Here is a 17,150-nt window from a genome sequence, read left to right as displayed (position 1 = left end):
CTATGGGCCATTTGTGCCAAGGAATGCGAGGGACTCCCTGCCTCCATCTCCACAGCATACTGCCACCTTGCGTCTGGGTCCTCTGTCTCCTCCTCCTCCTCTACCAGATGCTCCTGCTCCTCCACTCCTGTCCGCTGAGTGGAAAAACCACCCATTTCACTTAATAATTCCTGAGCACCAATGTCCTCCTCTACCTCCTCCTCTTCTTCCTGTCCTGCCCCCACAGGGGTCATGTGGCGTTGAGATCTGTGCGCCACGTCTACCGCACCCTGACCAGCCATTGTTAACAGCATTTGTTCCAGGACGTGCAACAGAGGAATGACGTCGTTCATCCCATAGTCCTGCCGACTCACGAATAGCGTGGCCTCCTCAAAGGGCCTGAGCAAGCGGCAGGTGTCACGCATGAGCTGCCAATGGCTGACATCGAAGTTACACAGGGGAGTACCTTTATCCGCTTGTAACATCAGGAAATCGGTGATGGCCTTTCACTGTTCGTAAAGGCGGTCTAACATATGTAGGGTTGAATTCCACCTTGTTGCAACGTCGCAGATCAGGCGATGCTGTGGAATTCCGTTCTGCCGCTGCAGCTCAAGGAGGGTGTGCTTTGCGGTGTAGGAATGGCTGAAATGCATGCAAAGTTTACGTGACATTTTAAGGATGTCTTGCAGTGGGATGGTGGATTTTAGGAACCGCTTGACAACCAGATTGAACACGTGAGCCATGCATGGCGCATGGCACAACCTTCCTTGACGCAGAGCAGACACCATGTTCTTTCCGTTGTCGGTCAACATGGTTCTGATTTTCAGTTTGCGCGGAGACAGCCATCTGTCGATTTCTCTGTTCATTACACTCAGAAGTTCCTCCCCTGTGTGACTACGTTCGCCAAGGCATACCAGGTGCAGCACAGCGTGACACCGTTGCGCCCTGCACATGTGATATGCCGGACGGGTAATGGGACTTGGCACGGGGGTGGCGGCTGAGGACACGGCGGAAGAAGAGGTGGTAGAGGCGGACATCTTTGCTGGACCAAGGACGTGCAAACGTGGAGGCAAAAGCGGCGTGACCTGTCCAAGTTGCTGGTGCGGCTGTGCCGGCACCACGTTCACCCAGTGGGCCGTAAATGACATGTACTGTCCCTGACCGTAGTTACAGCTCCACACGTCGGCGCTGCCGTGCACTTTGGCAGAGACCGACATGCTCAAAGACTGGCCCACCATCTCTTCTACATGTGAATGCAGGGCTGGCACTGCCTTTTTGGCGAAGAAATGCCAGCTTGGCACTTTCCACCGCGGCTCGGCACAAGCCATCATTTCTCGGAAAGGTGCTGAGTCCACCACTTGGAAAGGGAGGGACTGCAGCACCAGCAACTTGGACAGGAGGACGTTCAGCTTCTGCACCGTCGGGTGCGTGCTCGCAAACTGTTGTCTCTTGGAAACGGATTCCAAGAAAGACTGCTGACGGAATCCGTGAAGAGGAGTAGCAGGAGAAGGAGCATCTGAACGAGCGGAAGATGCCAACGAGCGACAACTCCCCTCAGCAGAGGTGTTGGAGTCTTGACTGGCTGATAGAGGGCGATTGACATCGGGTGACGGAGCAAGTAACAGAGCGGGTGATGGAGCGGGGGCTGGGGCAGGCAGAACCGCCGTATCTTTATCACGGTTTTCCCAGGCCACCGAATGGCGACGCTGCATATGCTGACGCAACGCTGTAGTCCTAACATTGGCCCCCTGGCCACGCTTGACTTTCTGGCCACATAGTCGACATACGGCTACGTTTACTTCCTCGGGCGGCTTGACGAAAAATTGCCACACCGCCGAGTAGGAAACTTTGCCCCCGCTACTCCTCACTGGCTGACTGCTACTTCCTCCGTGCACACCGGCACCACTACTGGCCGTGGTGGTAGGCTGCAGTGGAGCTGGTGCTCTACTCCGTGGCCGTTTGGCTCCACTGACACTGCTGCGACCCTGCTGCCTCCTGGGCAACCCACCGACTGTTTTGCTCCCTGGCAAGCTGGCACCCTCTTCTCCTGATGATGCGGAAGCAATAGCCTGATGACGACGAGGCTGCCAAGTGCGATCAGCCTCATCATCATCAATTAGGGTCTCCGCGTCACTACTAGCCCCCTCGGCTGCGTGTGGGTCAGGAGACAGACCTGTCTCTAGACCGGCTACCGAGCCACTCTCCTCGCCAGTACTTCTTCGCCTGGCTGCTGAAGAGGCGGATGTCTCCCCCCGTTCCTGACCGCCCTCTGTTAGCTCTTCCTCACTGTACAGTGGGGCTGAGCCCACAGCATGCGATACTTCGCTTGGTGAGGGAACACCAAAGGACAGGGGCAGGTAGAGGACACGTGATTTCAGTGGGCTTGCTCCCGGGCCATGCCAACTAACGGTTGTGTCTGACGTACCCACCGACCGTTGGCTGTAGGTGTCAGAGGTGACCTTGGAAGAGGAAGACGACCGAGTCAACCAATCGATGACGGCAGGGTTGTCGGTGGAGACACGACCGCTGGATGACACCAGGAGCACTGGCCTCTGGCTGCGACTAGTGCTGCCTCGACCCCTTCCTCTGCTGCCACGTCTGCTCGCTCCTGAAACATTGCCTCCTCTGCCACTCCTCTGTGTGTTGTCTGACATACTCTTTAATTCAATAAGCACCCCAAAAATAAAACCGGATTTAACTCTTTGAACGTACAATAGTGGTTGTGAAGCAGAAAGTCAGTTTATTTAGCACAATCGGTCAATTGCAGCTTGTCGTTGGCTGGAAACTGTACGTTTATGTCACTAGAATGCACTAATCACCCAAAAAATATTACCGCCACCCGGCGTGTAAATGGATCTAACTCTTTGAACGTACAATAGTGGTTGTGAAGCAGAAAGTCCGTTTATTGTACACAATCGGTCAATTGCAGCTTGCCGTTGGCTGGAAACTGTACGTTTCTGTCACTGGAATGCACTAATCACCCAAAAAATATTACCGCCAGCCGGCGTGTAAATGGATTTACCTCTTTGAACGTACAATAGTGGTTGTGAAGCAGAAAGTCAGTTTATTTAGCACAATCGGTCAATTGCAGCTTGCCGTTGGCTGGAAACTGTACGTTTATGTCACTGGAATGCACTAATCACCCAAAAAATATTACCGCCACCCGGCGTGTAAATGGATCTAACTCTTTGAACGTACAATAGTGGTTGTGAAGCAGAAAGTCAGTTTATTTAGCACAATCGGTCAATTGCAGCTTGCCGTTGGCTGGAAACTGTACGTTTATGTCACTGGAATGCACTAATCACCCAAAAAATATTACCGCCACCCGGCGTGTAAATGGATCTAACTCTTTGAACGTACAATAGTGGTTGTGAAGCAGAAAGTCCGTTTATTGTACACAATCGGTCAATTGCAGCTTGCCGTTGGCTGGAAACTGTACGTTTCTGTCACTGGAATGCACTAATCACCCAAAAAATATTACCGCCAGCCGGCGTGTAAATGGATCTAACTCTTTGAATGTACAATAGTGGTTGTGAAGCAGAAAGTCAGTTTATTTAGCACAATCGGTCAATTGCAGCTTGCCGTTGGCTGGAAACTGTACGTTTATGTCACTGGAATGCACTAATCACCCAAAAAATATTACCGCCAGCCGGCGTGTAAATGGATCTAACTCTTTGAACGTACAATAGTGGTTGTGAAGCAGAAAGTCAGTTTATTTAGCACAATCGGTCAATTGCAGCTTGCCGTTGGCTGGAAACTGTACGTTTATGTCACTGGAATGCACTAATCACCCAAAAAATATTACCGCCACCCGGCGTGTAAATGGATCTAACTCTTTGAACGTACAATAGTGGTTGTGAAGCAGAAAGTCAGTTTATTTAGCACAATCGGTCAATTGCAGCTTGCCGTTGGCTGGAAACTGTACGTTTATGACACTGGAATGCACTAATCACCCAAAAAATATTACCGCCACCCGGCGTGTATATGGATTTAACTCTTTGAACGTACAATAGTGGTTGTGAAGCAGAAAGTCAGTTTATTTAGCACAATCGGCAAACTGCAGCACCAACTGTGCACGACAGCCACCAAAAAAAAAATGGTGTATGTCACTTTAAATTTTCGATTCTTTGATAGCTGTGGCCCTAAGTAACGATTCTGTGTCCCTGAGTAACGATTCTGTGTCCCTGAGTAACGATTCTGTGTCCCTGAGTAACGATTCTCTGTCCCTGAGTAACGATTCTGCGGCCCTAAAGTCTCTGTGGCCCTAACTCTGTCCCTCAATACACAGAGGTCTGTCTCTCTTGAATGACCGGAGGCTAATGGAGAATTCTAAGATGGCCGCGATTTATAGCTCCACCATTACACAGTGCTGGCTGGCTGGCTGCTGATTGGCTAATGCGATCACGTCATGATTCATGACTCATGAATGCATTATGGGTCAGCGCGCCTTGTCTGCGCGCCTTCCCAGAGATCCCCGCCCCATCTTCTCTGTCCATTTTCTCCTGTCGCCACACATGTCGCCGCCATTTTTGGGAAAATTCGATTCATGCATCCGAAGTTTGCTAATCTTCGGATTCGTCGCGAATAGAATTTTTCCAAATCTTCGGAACGAATTCCACTTCGTCATGTTCGATTCGCTCATCTCTACTGGTGATGTCTATGCGTTCCAGACTTCAGGCTGTAATTGACTGCAAAGGATTTGCAACCAAGTATTAAAAAGTGAAAGTTTGATTTATGATTATTATTCTGTCCCATTACTTTTGGTCTCTTAACAAGTGGGAGGCACATATGCAAACTGTTGTAATTCCTACACCGTTCACCTGATTTGGATGTAAATACCCTCAAATTAAAGCTGACAGTCTGCAGTTAAAGCACATCTTGTTCGTTTCACTTCAAATCCATTGTGGTGGTGTATAGAGCCAAAAATTGTTAGAATTGTGTTTATGTCCCAATATTTATGGACCTGACTGTATGTATTAAACCCTCAGGGAAAATGAGGTGCAATTAACACAGGGGCCCTGACACCACAGGCAGAAGCTCTGTACGCCCATGCTCATACATCCACTGCAAACATATCCACATAGCTGTATAATCTAAAGAAGATTAAGAACTTATTTAAAGTTGCTAAAAGGTGAAGAGGAGGAGGGGAAAAGAGAAAATAACTATGAAGAGTAGATCAGCGAAAGGAGGAGGGGCAAAGACACCTAAAATCAGCACAAGCTCAATCAAAAAATATATGCCCCTGCAGGAGAAAAGTCCTGGAGGCTTATCCCCAGAGAGGCAATGGGAAACTAATGGAAGACAAGATACGGAAAACAATAGTGGAGACCAATCCATACTTTCACTAGATACAACGGACCTGAATCCAAGTAAAGAAGGACTAAGTATATTAGGTGCTGAGGATAAAAGAAATAATGAAGAACAGATAGGAAGTTTACACATATCTACAAAAATTTCAATGGTAGATATGTATGCAATGTTAGAAATTTCAATAAAGAAAGAAATTGCAATCCTGCATAAGGATATAGGACAGGTTTTGTCCCGTGTGGAAGAAATGGAGGAAAGACTGTAATATTTGAGATTAAAGGGCAAATGGAAGAAATGCGGAGTGAACAGAGAAAACTGCTATACAAGATAGAAGACCAAGAAAATAGAAATAGAAGAAACAACTTAAGGATCCGGGGGCTACCTGAGTTATCTCAAGGTGAAGATTTAAGATCTGTAATGAACAAACTATTAAACTTAATATTAGATAGACCCACAACAGAACAATTAAAAATGGAAAGAGTCTAAAGGATAAGAAGTGGCCATAGAAACACCAAGAGATGTGATAGTAAGATTCCACTATTATGAAGATAAAATAAAGTTCTGGGAAAAGATGAAAAGAATATCCTCAATGAAATATGAAGGAATGACTATGCAGATATACGCAGATATTGCACCTGAAAGGCTAGCAAGAAGGAGAACTTTGAGACCAATATTGGAACAAATGAGCAAAAAGAATATTCGATATAGCTGGGGGTTTCCACCATGTTTAACAGGATGGAAAGATGGTTGCTCAGCTAGACTTAAGTTACCAGAAGATCTTCAGGACTTTTGTGGAAGACTAGACCTGAAAATTCCAGAAATCCCAGGATAGACTGACGAGATAAAGGAAAGGAGGGGAATGGAAGAAGAGATGAATATCAAGTTCCAAACCCCGTTTTCTCCTGGATTCCTCTTCCCACGAGTAATGTGGGGGGGGGGGTTGAGGTGAGAAAGGTATAGCATAGACGGAACAAATGGAGGCCACATACTCCCGAATACACACTCTAAAGGGTGGGAGGGGGGAGGGAGGCGTTCATAGACAGAGTCTTACCCCAATTAGAAAGATCAAAAATGGGTACTATCCCACAACAGATCTGCAGGCTACAGATGAGCCATAGGATTTCTGGGGGTGGGAAGGGGGGATAGGATGGGGGGGGTGAGAGATGGGAAGAGAGTGAGGAGGGGAGAGTTGGGGGGAAAGGGGGGGGGAGTAGAAGAATTTTTCTAGTAGTGTTTTGCTTTGTTAGAAGTGTCATGTTAAGATTTATACGTAGGTGGATCGGAAGGAAAAGAGTAGGAATAAAAAAAAGGATGTAGGATGGGAAGGTAGTTAATTTTACAATATAAAAGGATTACACTCCCCAGTAAAAAGACATAAGATCCTAAGGGAAATACATCAACATTTGATGGATGTAGTGTCCCTACAAGAGACATCTATCTCATGATAGAAGAATTAGGTTACGATCTAAAAATACCCGGTTTGGTATTATGCTGACTCACCAATAAAACAAGCTAAGGGGGTAGCTATTGGAATGGCAAAAAACGGGAGATTCACTATAGAAGACAGATAGGTGGACCCTGCTGGGCGATTTTTGTTTTTGAGCGGGAAATAATTTGAAATGGAATACACACTCGCAAATATTTACAGCGCAAATAAGAACCCAATCATGTTTTTAGAGAAGACGTTAAGGAAATTGATAGATTTTAAGAAATGTAAATTGATTGTTGCAGGCGATCTTAACTTCTACATGGATTCTAAATTGGATACATCATCGCATGTACAGAGGGATGGAGAAAGACGTTTAAGACAAATTAAAAAAAAATTACACCAATATCAATTGGTAGATGCATGAAGAATAAAACACTTTGGGATGAGAGATTATATGTTCTATTTCTCAGTACATGCAACATATTCTAGACTGGATTATATTATGATAGAACACAGATTATTAGAATCATTGATCAAATCCAATATCGAGATTACATCATTTTCAGATTGTGCACCAGTTACAATGAGACTGAAAGTGGGGAAGGAATATAATAAAACGTATGCATGGAAATTAAATGAAACACAAGATCAGGAGATGGAAGTAAGAATACAAAAAGAAATAGAGCAATATTTTCAAATAAATGAAATGGAAGAGGTATCAAGTGTGACAATTTGGGAAGCCCCTTTATGTGGTAACCTCAAAGAATTCAAGAGAATGGAAGGAGCTTAGAAATAAAAAAATCCAGACATATCTAGAGAAAGCGGCATTACCTAAAATAAAAGAAGAAAGACTGCCAAAATTAGATAGACCAATAACCCAAGAAGAGGTATTTAAAGCCCTTAGGAGCACAGAAGTAGGGAAAAGCCCGGAGCCAGACGGATATACTGTAAGATACTATAGGAGGTTTAAAGAACTAGTCCCGAAAATGTGTTCGTATACGAATGCGTTAGGAGAGGGAATGCAAATAAGGAAAGAATCCTTACTGGCACACATAACAATCATTCCTAAAGAAGGTAGAGATATACTGTATGTCAATGTGCCAGCTATAGACCAATAGCACTATTGAATATAGATATAAAACTGTATGCAAAAGTTATTGCCAATAGGATGAAAGATTTAATGCTTGAATGAATTCCTATAGACCAGCAATGGGCAAACTATGGCCCGGCGGACCTTTTAATCCGGCCCGCGGAGCGTGATAAAAAAAAAAAACAGCCAGGGCAGGCAAACATTGGCTGTCAGGATGTGTGTAGGCAGCGTGACGAACGTGAGGGGAGCTAGGCTCCTCTCACAGTCCGCCCTGAAGACCAGAACGGCGCGGGAACACGGCGAGAGGAACGTGCGGAGCAAAGGTAAGTGAATTGACATAGGGGGGACTTGGCTTACTACTTGGGGGGGGGGAATAGTACTGTGGGGGATGAAATACTATATGAGGGATGAATTAATATGGGGGATGAATTAATATGGGGGATGAATTAATATGGGGAATTAATTACTATAGGGGGGATGAATTACTATAGGGGGGATGAATTACAATGGGGGTGAATTACTATATGGGGGATTAATTACTATGCTTACTATGGGGGAATATTACTATACTTACTATGGATGGCATGGTAGTGGCTGGGCCGGCCAGCAGCTAGTGGGGGGCGGGGCTTTGGGGGAGTACGGATTGAGCCAAGAAGAAAGCACTGCGCAGTCTCATTTGGTGATTGGTGGCAATTGTGCGGCCTGCATCTTTTCCCCTGCTACACAGTAAGTAGTGGTTGTTAAAGCAAGTTAAAGCAAGTCAAGACTTCAGTGTGAGCTTTCCCTCCCTCTGACTGTCAGAGTGACCAAGCATATTTAACTTTTTTTGCAGAATCCCAAAATGAGTGGGGCAAAGAAAAGAAAAGTGGACAGTGAATGCAGAGTGTTTAATAATGAATGGATAGCAAAATATTTTTTTACGGAAGTCCGATCAATGGCTGTATGTCTCATATGTCAGGAAACTGTTGCGGTTTGCAAAGAATATAATATCAGCTGTCATTTTGCCACGAAGCATGCTAACTATGCTAGCAATCAGTCGCCCCAGGAACGGGGGTCTACAGCTCGGAGGTTGATGGCTAAATTACAGGCTCAGCAAAATTTATTTCACAGACAAACTGCGATTCAAGAGTCAAGTATCAAAGCAAGTTTTAGGCTCTCATTCAAATTAGCACAAGCTAGTAAACCCCTCTCTGAAGGAGAGTTTTTGAAAGAATGCATGATAGAGACCGCAGGTCTTTTGTGTCCAGAGAGCAAAGACAAGTTTGAAAAACTCAGTTTATCACGCAGGACAGTGACTCGTCGTGTGGAACTGATTGATGAACACATAACAAACAAGTTAAATAATATTGCAGAGTCCTTTAAATTATATTCGCTAGCACTGGACGAAAGTACAGACATAAAAGATACAGCTCAGCTCTTAATTTTTATCCAAGGGATTAGCGACAGTTTTGAAATAACAGAGGAGTTTTTGGCCATTGAGCCACTTAAAGGAAAAACACGGGGAGAAGATTTGTATGACCGGGTGTCTGCTGTCATCGAGAGTATGAAGCTACCTCGGAGTAAACTTGCTAATGTCACTACGGATGGATCTTCAAATTTAACTGGAAAAAATGTGGGATTGCTGAAAAGAATTTAGGATAAAGTGAAAGAGGAAAACCCTGAGCAAGAAGTTATTTTTCTCCACTGCATCATACACCAAGAATCTTTGTGTAAATCTGTATTACAGCTTAGTCATGTTGTGAATCCAGTTATAAAGCTTGTTAACTGCATACGAGCAAAGGGACTTCAGCACTGTCAGTTCATTGCATTTCTGGAGGAAACCAACGCAGACCACCAAGACTTGCTTTACCACTCTCGTGCCCGCTGGTTGAGTTTGGGCAAAGTGTTTAAACGAGTGTGGGATCTTAAAGAAGCGATTGATACATTTTTGGAGTTAAAGGGGAAGTCTGATGATTTTCCAGAGCTGAGCGACAAGAATTGGCTGTGTGACTTTGCGTTTGCTGTTGACATTTTTGCTCACATGAATGAGCTTAACGTCAAGCTACAGGGAAAAGACCTGTATGTACACAACATGTATAGTAATGTAAATGCCTTCAATGCCAAGTTGACTTTTTTTTCTAGGCAAATTTCAAAGTAAAACTTCTCTCATTTTCCCACACTAGCCACACAGGAAAAGGCCATCCAAAATGTGAATAAATATAGCAAATCACTGAATGACCTGCATGAAGAATTCGGCCGTCGGTTTTCAGATTTTGAAAAAATTGAAAAGTCACTTCAGCTGGTGGCCTGTCCCTTGTCACAAAATCCAGAAACAGCACCACAAGAAGTGCAATTGGAACTAATCGATCTTCAATCTGATGCAATCTTAAAGGAGAACTTCCACTCTCTTCCACTAAAAGAGTTCTATGCCTCACTTAAAGATGACTGTTTTCCAAACCTCCGGGGGATGGCACAGAAGATTCTGGCCTTGTTTGGCTCGACCTACGTGTGTGAGCAGACGTTCAGTGTCATGAACATCAATAAATCCCGTCACAGATCCCAGTTAACTGACCAACACCTCAGATCTATTCTGCGAATTGCAACAACAAAACTAACTCCTGACTTTGATGCCTTAACAAAAAAGGGAGACCAACAACACTGTTCCCACTAAAATTGAAGGCACTATTTTATGAAAGAAATACATTGCATAAAAGTTTTGTAAAATAACTTTTTATGCTTTTCTACCTTAAATTAATCTAAACATTTAATGTTACAAATTTTAATTTAATTTATATTAATTCACACATACACATCATTCATCTACTCTTGGTCCGGCCCCCGGGTCCAATATATGAACCCATTGCGGCCCTCAAGTCAAAAGGTTTGCCCACCCCTGCTATAGACCAAGTGGGGAGAAGGTGGAGACAACGGTCTGGAGACAGGTGGCTGGAGTCTGGAGAAGGTGGAGACAACTACTTGTGCTACAGAAAAGTAAGAAGGAGAAATGTCCGGTATTACTTCTGTCAATAGATGCAGTTCGACAGGGTGGACTAGAAATTTATGATGAGTGCTCTAGAAGTGATAAGACTGGGTCCAAAAATGATTAAGTGGATAAAAGCTCTATATAGCTATCCTTCTGCAACAGTGAAAGTTAATGGCTCATTGTCAGATCCCTTTGACATGTACAATGGAACAAGACGAGGATAACCACTTTCACTTTTTTTATATTATCCTTAGAACCCTTGTTATCAACGATATAGGAGAGTGTAGATCTAAAGGGATTACAAATTGGAGAAACAGAACATAAAGTGGCAGCATATGCAGATGATATGTTGTTTTATGTAGGGAACCCCAAAGTAACATTACCAAATCTCATGAGAATATTAAAACATTATGGAGAATTATCAAACTTCAAAATCAACCTCTCCAAATCAGAGATATTGTCAAGGCAGGGTCACGCACTGTCTGCCGACTACCACCACCCACAGACCGGAGTCCCTCAGGGCGCAGAGTCTAAGTCCCAGGCTGCCTTTCATCAGAGCCCCTGATGGTGGGGATGGACTTGACGCAGCCAGGAGCCAGGTCGCGGCCCCCGAGACACCCCAGCTGTGGTAATGGCCGCTGCCAATGGCGTGTAGCTGGTAGGAATCAGATCAGACAATAGTGTAGTCGGGCAGGCCGGGTCGACAACAACGGGACAAACGGTACAGAACATTAGACAAGAATTACAGATCACAGGCCGGGTCAGATCAAAGGAAACCACAGAGCATGGTCTAGTCACAAGCCGAGTCAGATTCCAGGAGAGTCACGAGAGTATACACAGAGCTGTTGCAACACTAACACACAAGACACGAATGCAAAGGGCACGTGCGGACAACAGGCTTATATGTGATCAACCACACCCCTCTGGGGGATGGACCGCAGAGGCCTGAAGGCATAAAAGACTCCCACCATGCTCTGCAGAAATCCAAGATGGATGCCAGCACATGGAGCAGCATAACCTCTGGGAAAAGGTAGGACCTTGACAGTACCTCCTCCTCAAGGACCCCTCCCCCTCCGCGGCTCAACAAAAGGCTTCTGAGGAAAGCGGGCATGAAAAGCGCGGAGGAGGGCAGGAGCATGAACATCCGCAGAAGGAACCCAGGAATGCTCTTCGGGACCATAACCGCGCCAATGAACCAGGAACTGCACCCGGCCGAGCACCAATCGAGAGTCCAGGATCCGGCTCACCTCATACTCCTCATGACCTTCAACCCGGATGGGACGGGGCTGAGGCAGAGAGGTAGTGAAGCAATTGCAGACCAGAGGCTTCAACAGGGATACATGGAAGACATTGGAGATCCGCATTCCAGGAGGAAGGGCAAGGGCATAGGCAACCGGATTCACCTTACGCAGGATGCAAAAAGGACCAACAAAACGGGGGGCCAGTTTGGGTGCGGACACCCGAAGATTGAGGTTGCAAGTAGACAACCACACCTGATCTCCGACCTGGTATGAAGGAGCGGGCAGCCGTCTGCAGTCAGCCTGAAACTTCTGGCACTGTGCCGAGTCCCTCAAGGACCTCTGGATCTGCCCCCATGAAGAACGCAGGGCAGCAAGATGGTTCTCCACAGCCAGAATGTCCTGTGGTGAGAACCTCTCAGGTAATACCTCAGGTTGGAACCCATAGTTGGCCATGAAGGGAGACATCCCGGAGGAGGAGTTGACAGCCAAGTTCCTGGCAAACTCCGCCCATGGCAGGAGATCGGCCCAATCGTCTTGATGGTCCGAGACATAGCAGCGAAGGAACTGTTCCAGGGCCTGGTTGGAACGCTCCGCAGCCCCATTGGACTGCGGGTGGTAGGCCGAAGATAAGGAGAGCCTGATACCCAACTGGGAGCAGAAGGCGCGCCAGAACCTGGACACGAACTGACTCCCACGGTCCGAGACAATTACCCTGGGCAACCCATGCAGGCGAAAAATCTCCCTGAAAAAAACCGTGGCCAGTTCTTGAGCCGTTGGTAATCTCTTGAGTAGAACACAATAAAATCCATGCCCAGGTGTGACCAAAGACGCTCCTCACTGGGAATGGGTTGCAGAAGACCCAATGGGAGATGCCGTGGAGATTTATTCTGGGCACAGACCGAACATGCCGCTACATAAGAGGCGATGTCGGCATGGAGAGTTGGCCACCAGAATGAACGAGAAACGACCCAGGGCAACTGGTTCCTCCCCGGATGCCCGGCAGTCTTGGAGTTATGGTAGGTACGCAGCAGGCGGGTATGCAATGCCTCAGGTACGAAACATCTACCATCCGGTTTCTCGGGAGGAGCGTCAGTTTGAGCTGCCAAAATCTGCTCCCCAAGGGGGGGAAGTCAGACTGGTGCGAATGGCAGCCAGGATCTGATCCGGAGGTATGACCGAGGTTGGCTCAGAGTCCTCCCTGGACAACTCAGAGTATTGCCGCGACAATGCATCAGCCCTGACATTCTTGGAGCCAGGCAAATAGGAAACCACATAGTTGAAACGTGACAAGAACAAGGCCCATCTGGCCTGACGGGGCATCAATCTCTTGGCCTCCGAAAGATATGTCAGGTTCTTGTGATCGGTAAGAATGAGGACCGGAACCGCGGAGCCCTCGAGCAGGTGCCTCCATTCCTTGAGAGCCAGAATGATGGCCAACAACTCCCTATCTCCAATTTGGTAGTTGCATTCTGCAGAGGAAAGCTTCCTGGAGTAGAACCCACAGGGAAGTAGGGGTCGATCGGGAGACCGACGCTGAGACAGGAGAGCGCCTACTCCCGTCTCAGATGCATCAACCTCGAGGACGAAAGGCAACTCAGGATTGGGATGAAACAGTATCGGAGCCGAAGCAAAGACAGATTTCAGAGCCTCGAAAGCTATGATGGCCTCGGATGGCCACTCGTGAGGATTACTACCCTTCTTGGTTAGGTCTGAGAGAGGCTTTGCCAGCGTGGAGAAGTTCCTGATGAACTTCCGATAATAGTTGGCAAACCCAAAAAGCGCAGAAAGGGCTGAAGACCATTGGGACGAGGCCACTGCAGAACCGCCGCAACCTTCTGAGGGTCCATGGAAAATCCCTCCGCAGAAATGATGTAGCCCAAAAAGGCAACTTGGGATCAGTGGAATTCACATTTCTCGAGCTTACAAAAAAGTTCGTTCTCACGTAACCGTTGCAGCACCCGCTTGCTATCCTGGATATGGGACTCCATGGAGACAGAGTAAACCAGGATGTCATCCAAGTAGACCACCACGCACTGCTGCAACAAGTCACGAAGGACATAATTTATAAACCCCTGAAAGACCGCGGGCGCGTTACACAACCCGAAGGGCATCACCAGGTATTCATAGTGCCCGGTTCTGGTGTTAAACGCGGTCTTCCACTCGTCCCCCTGCTTGATCTGTACGAGGTTGTACGCCGCCCTAAGGTCGAGTTTGGTAAAGACCGTTGCACCCCGTAATCAATGGAATAGGGTAGGCATTCTTAATGGTGATTTGATTGAGACCCCTATAATCGATGCAAGGTCTCAATTCACCACTCTTCTTTACGAAAAAAAAGCCCGCTCCTGCTGGGGAAGTAGACTTGCGAATGTGCCCCCGGGAAAGCGCATCCGCAATGTAGTCCTCCATGGCCTTATTCTCCGCAATCGAGAGGGGATACACCCTGCCACGCGGAGGGGTAGCACCGGTTTGCAAGGATATGGCGCAGTCGTAAGGACGATGGGGAGGTAAGGCACCAGCGCGCACCTTGTCAAACACGTCCAGGTACTCCCCATAGTCGGTGGGCAACGCAGAGTCTGAGGAGGCACACAACACCTTAACCGGCCCACGGATGCACCCGGCCCCACACTGTGGAGACCACGAGAGAATCTCGGCCGTATGCCAAATAAAGGTCGGATTGACCCAGGGATACCCCAAAACCACTGAATAGTGCGGGGAAGAAATTACCTGAAAACAGGCCAACTCCCTGTGAACCGCCCCAATAGCTACTTCAACCGGCAGAGTCTTGTGGGTAACCTGCGGTGGTTGCAGGGGCCTGCCATCTATCGCCTCAAGAACCAATGGGGTAACTCAGGCCTGCAGGGGAATGAACTGTCCATAAACAACCCGCCGGCCCCAGAATCTACCAACGCCTGGGCCGTCACCGAGCCCTCCGCCCAAGAGAGGACAACGGTGATCAGTGGTTTATCCTTGCGGAACGCCGTTGACGAGGAGACTCCACCCAAGATCTGTCCCTGACTGGATCTCAGGTGCGAGCGTTTCCCGGACGGACTGGACAGGACTGCCGAAAGTGCCCACCAAGGCCACAGTACAGACAGCGACCCTCCCGATGCCACGCGGCCCGCTCTTCCTCGGAAAGGCGAGCAAACCCCAGCTGCATGGGCTCACCACCAGACAAGCCATCCCCAGGAGGCGTGGGAGGAGAGGGAGGAATGGGTGGGACAGAAAACGCAGGCGCCAGTCGGTTGGGAGGCCTCTGCAGGCGTTCCTTGAGTGAAGGCCTCTCCCTGAGCATAGTGTCAATCAAAATTAGGAAGGAAATGAGTGCTTCCAGCTCCACAGGTAGTTCCTTGGCTGCAATCTCGTCCTTCAACGCATCGGAAAGACCATGAGAAAAAGCAGCTACTAGAGCCTCATTGTTCCAGCCCACCTCTGCCGCCAGGGTACAAAATTCTATGGCGTACTCGGCAACAGTCCGTGAACCCTGATGCATGGACATGAGTAATTTGGCAGCCAGGGCAGAGCGAGCCGGCACGTTGAATACCCTACGAAAGGCGCCGACAAAGCCGGAAAACTCGTGAATCACCGGGTCATTCCTCTCCCATAAGGGATTTGCCCAGGCCAAGGCCTTGACTGAGAGCAGCGAGATGAGGAAACCCACCTTTGTCCTCTCAGTCGGAAAAGCGTGGGGTATTAACTCAAAATAAATGCCCACCTGGTTGAGGAATCCACGACACTGACTCGGCTCACCCCCAAAGCGCTGTGGAAGAGGGGCTGAACCAGTCATACCTCTAGGTACCGCAGCAGCCGCGGCGGTGGGTGCAAACAACGGAACAGCAGTGGGAGCAACCACCGGAGTAAGGTGCGTGGTGCGTGCAAGCAGAGTTTGCAACGCCTGAGCAAACTGAGCCAACAAGAGATTCTGTTGATCAAGTCTGGCGACTAATATAGGAAGCGGGGGTGTACCTGCACTGTCAGGATTCATGGCATTCGTGTAATGTCAAGGCAGGGTCACGCACAGACTGCCGACAACCACCACCCACAGACCCTCAGGGCGCGGAGTCTAAGTCCCAGGCTGCCTTTCACCAGAGCCCCTGATGGTGGGGATGGACTTGACGCAGCCAGGAACCAGGTCGCGGCCCTCGAGACACCCCAGCTGTGGTAATGGCCGCTGCCAATGGCGTGTAGCTGTAAGGAATCAGATCAGACAATAGCGTAGTCGGGCAGGCCGGGTCGACAACAACGGGGCAAACGGTACAGAACAGTAGACAAGAATCACAGATCACAGGCCAGGTCAGATCAAAGGAAACCGCAGAGAATGGACCTTGACAGATATTGAATATTAATCTATCAAAAGCAGAAAGACAGTCTCTACAAGAAAAGTTCCCATTTACCTGGAAGGATAAAGAGCGTAATTATTTAGGAGTAAAGTTGACGTTGTCACATAAGAATATATACCAAAGTATATTCCATTAATAAATGAGGTTAAGGAGGAGCTGAGAAAGATTTCAAAGAGATCACTTTCTTGGATAGGAGGAATAAATATGGTAAAGATGGTGATAGTAATGACATGTAAAGACAAAATAAGAGGGGGTTTAAAGGGGAAAATTAGTTGGGAATGCAGTTGAGCGAGAAACAGAGAAGGAAAATTCTTAGAATTGTACATGGGGCAGTAGATATGAATACTATAGAGATGAACTATAAATTACTATCAAGATGGTACATAACACCTAGTAGAGCACATAAATAACATCCAGAGAATTCTAGGTATTGTAGAAGGAAATATGGGATGGTGGGTACAATAACACATATATGACGAGAATGTCCTAAAATCCAGGAATTCTGGCAGGAAATAATACAACAAATAGATGAGAGTATGGGGGAAAGCATATGGAGAGACCCGTGGGTGTGCCTATTTCATAATACCGATTTAAGAACAAAACAATACAGAAACTCAATGACACCCCATTTTATTAATGCAGCAAAAGGGTTAATCCCTAAATTTTGGAAGGCCCAAGAGAATCCAAGAATAAAAGATTGGATAAAAAGAGTAGAATTTACAGTATATAACTCTGACAACACTTTACATAATGTACAATCATATCAGTTTAACACTATTCTTTTCTTCTCAAAAAAGACTTTATA

At 47.2% G+C, this 17,150-nt stretch overlaps 1 protein-coding gene across 1 annotated transcript; it reads left to right on the top strand.

Moving 5' to 3' along the window:
• Positions 1 to 9,021: 9,021 nt before the first annotated feature.
• On the top strand, positions 9,022 to 10,455 carry LOC149468486 (general transcription factor II-I repeat domain-containing protein 2A-like). The gene is made up of 3 exons (XM_089670120.1): positions 9,022 to 9,417; positions 9,532 to 9,883; positions 9,968 to 10,455. The coding sequence occupies exons 1-3, from the start codon at positions 9,022 to 9,024 to the stop codon at positions 10,453 to 10,455; spliced, it is 1,236 nt and encodes a 411-aa protein (XP_089526246.1).
• The last annotated feature ends 6,695 nt before the right edge of the window (positions 10,456 to 17,150 follow it).

This window comes from Staurois parvus, unplaced genomic scaffold (assembly GCF_062004578.1).
Source record: "Staurois parvus isolate SC_StPar_1 unplaced genomic scaffold, SC_StPar_1.0 ptg000086l, whole genome shotgun sequence".
Classification (NCBI taxonomy): Eukaryota; Metazoa; Chordata; class Amphibia; order Anura; family Ranidae; genus Staurois; species Staurois parvus.
This window is presented reverse-complemented; position numbering and strand designations above follow the sequence as displayed.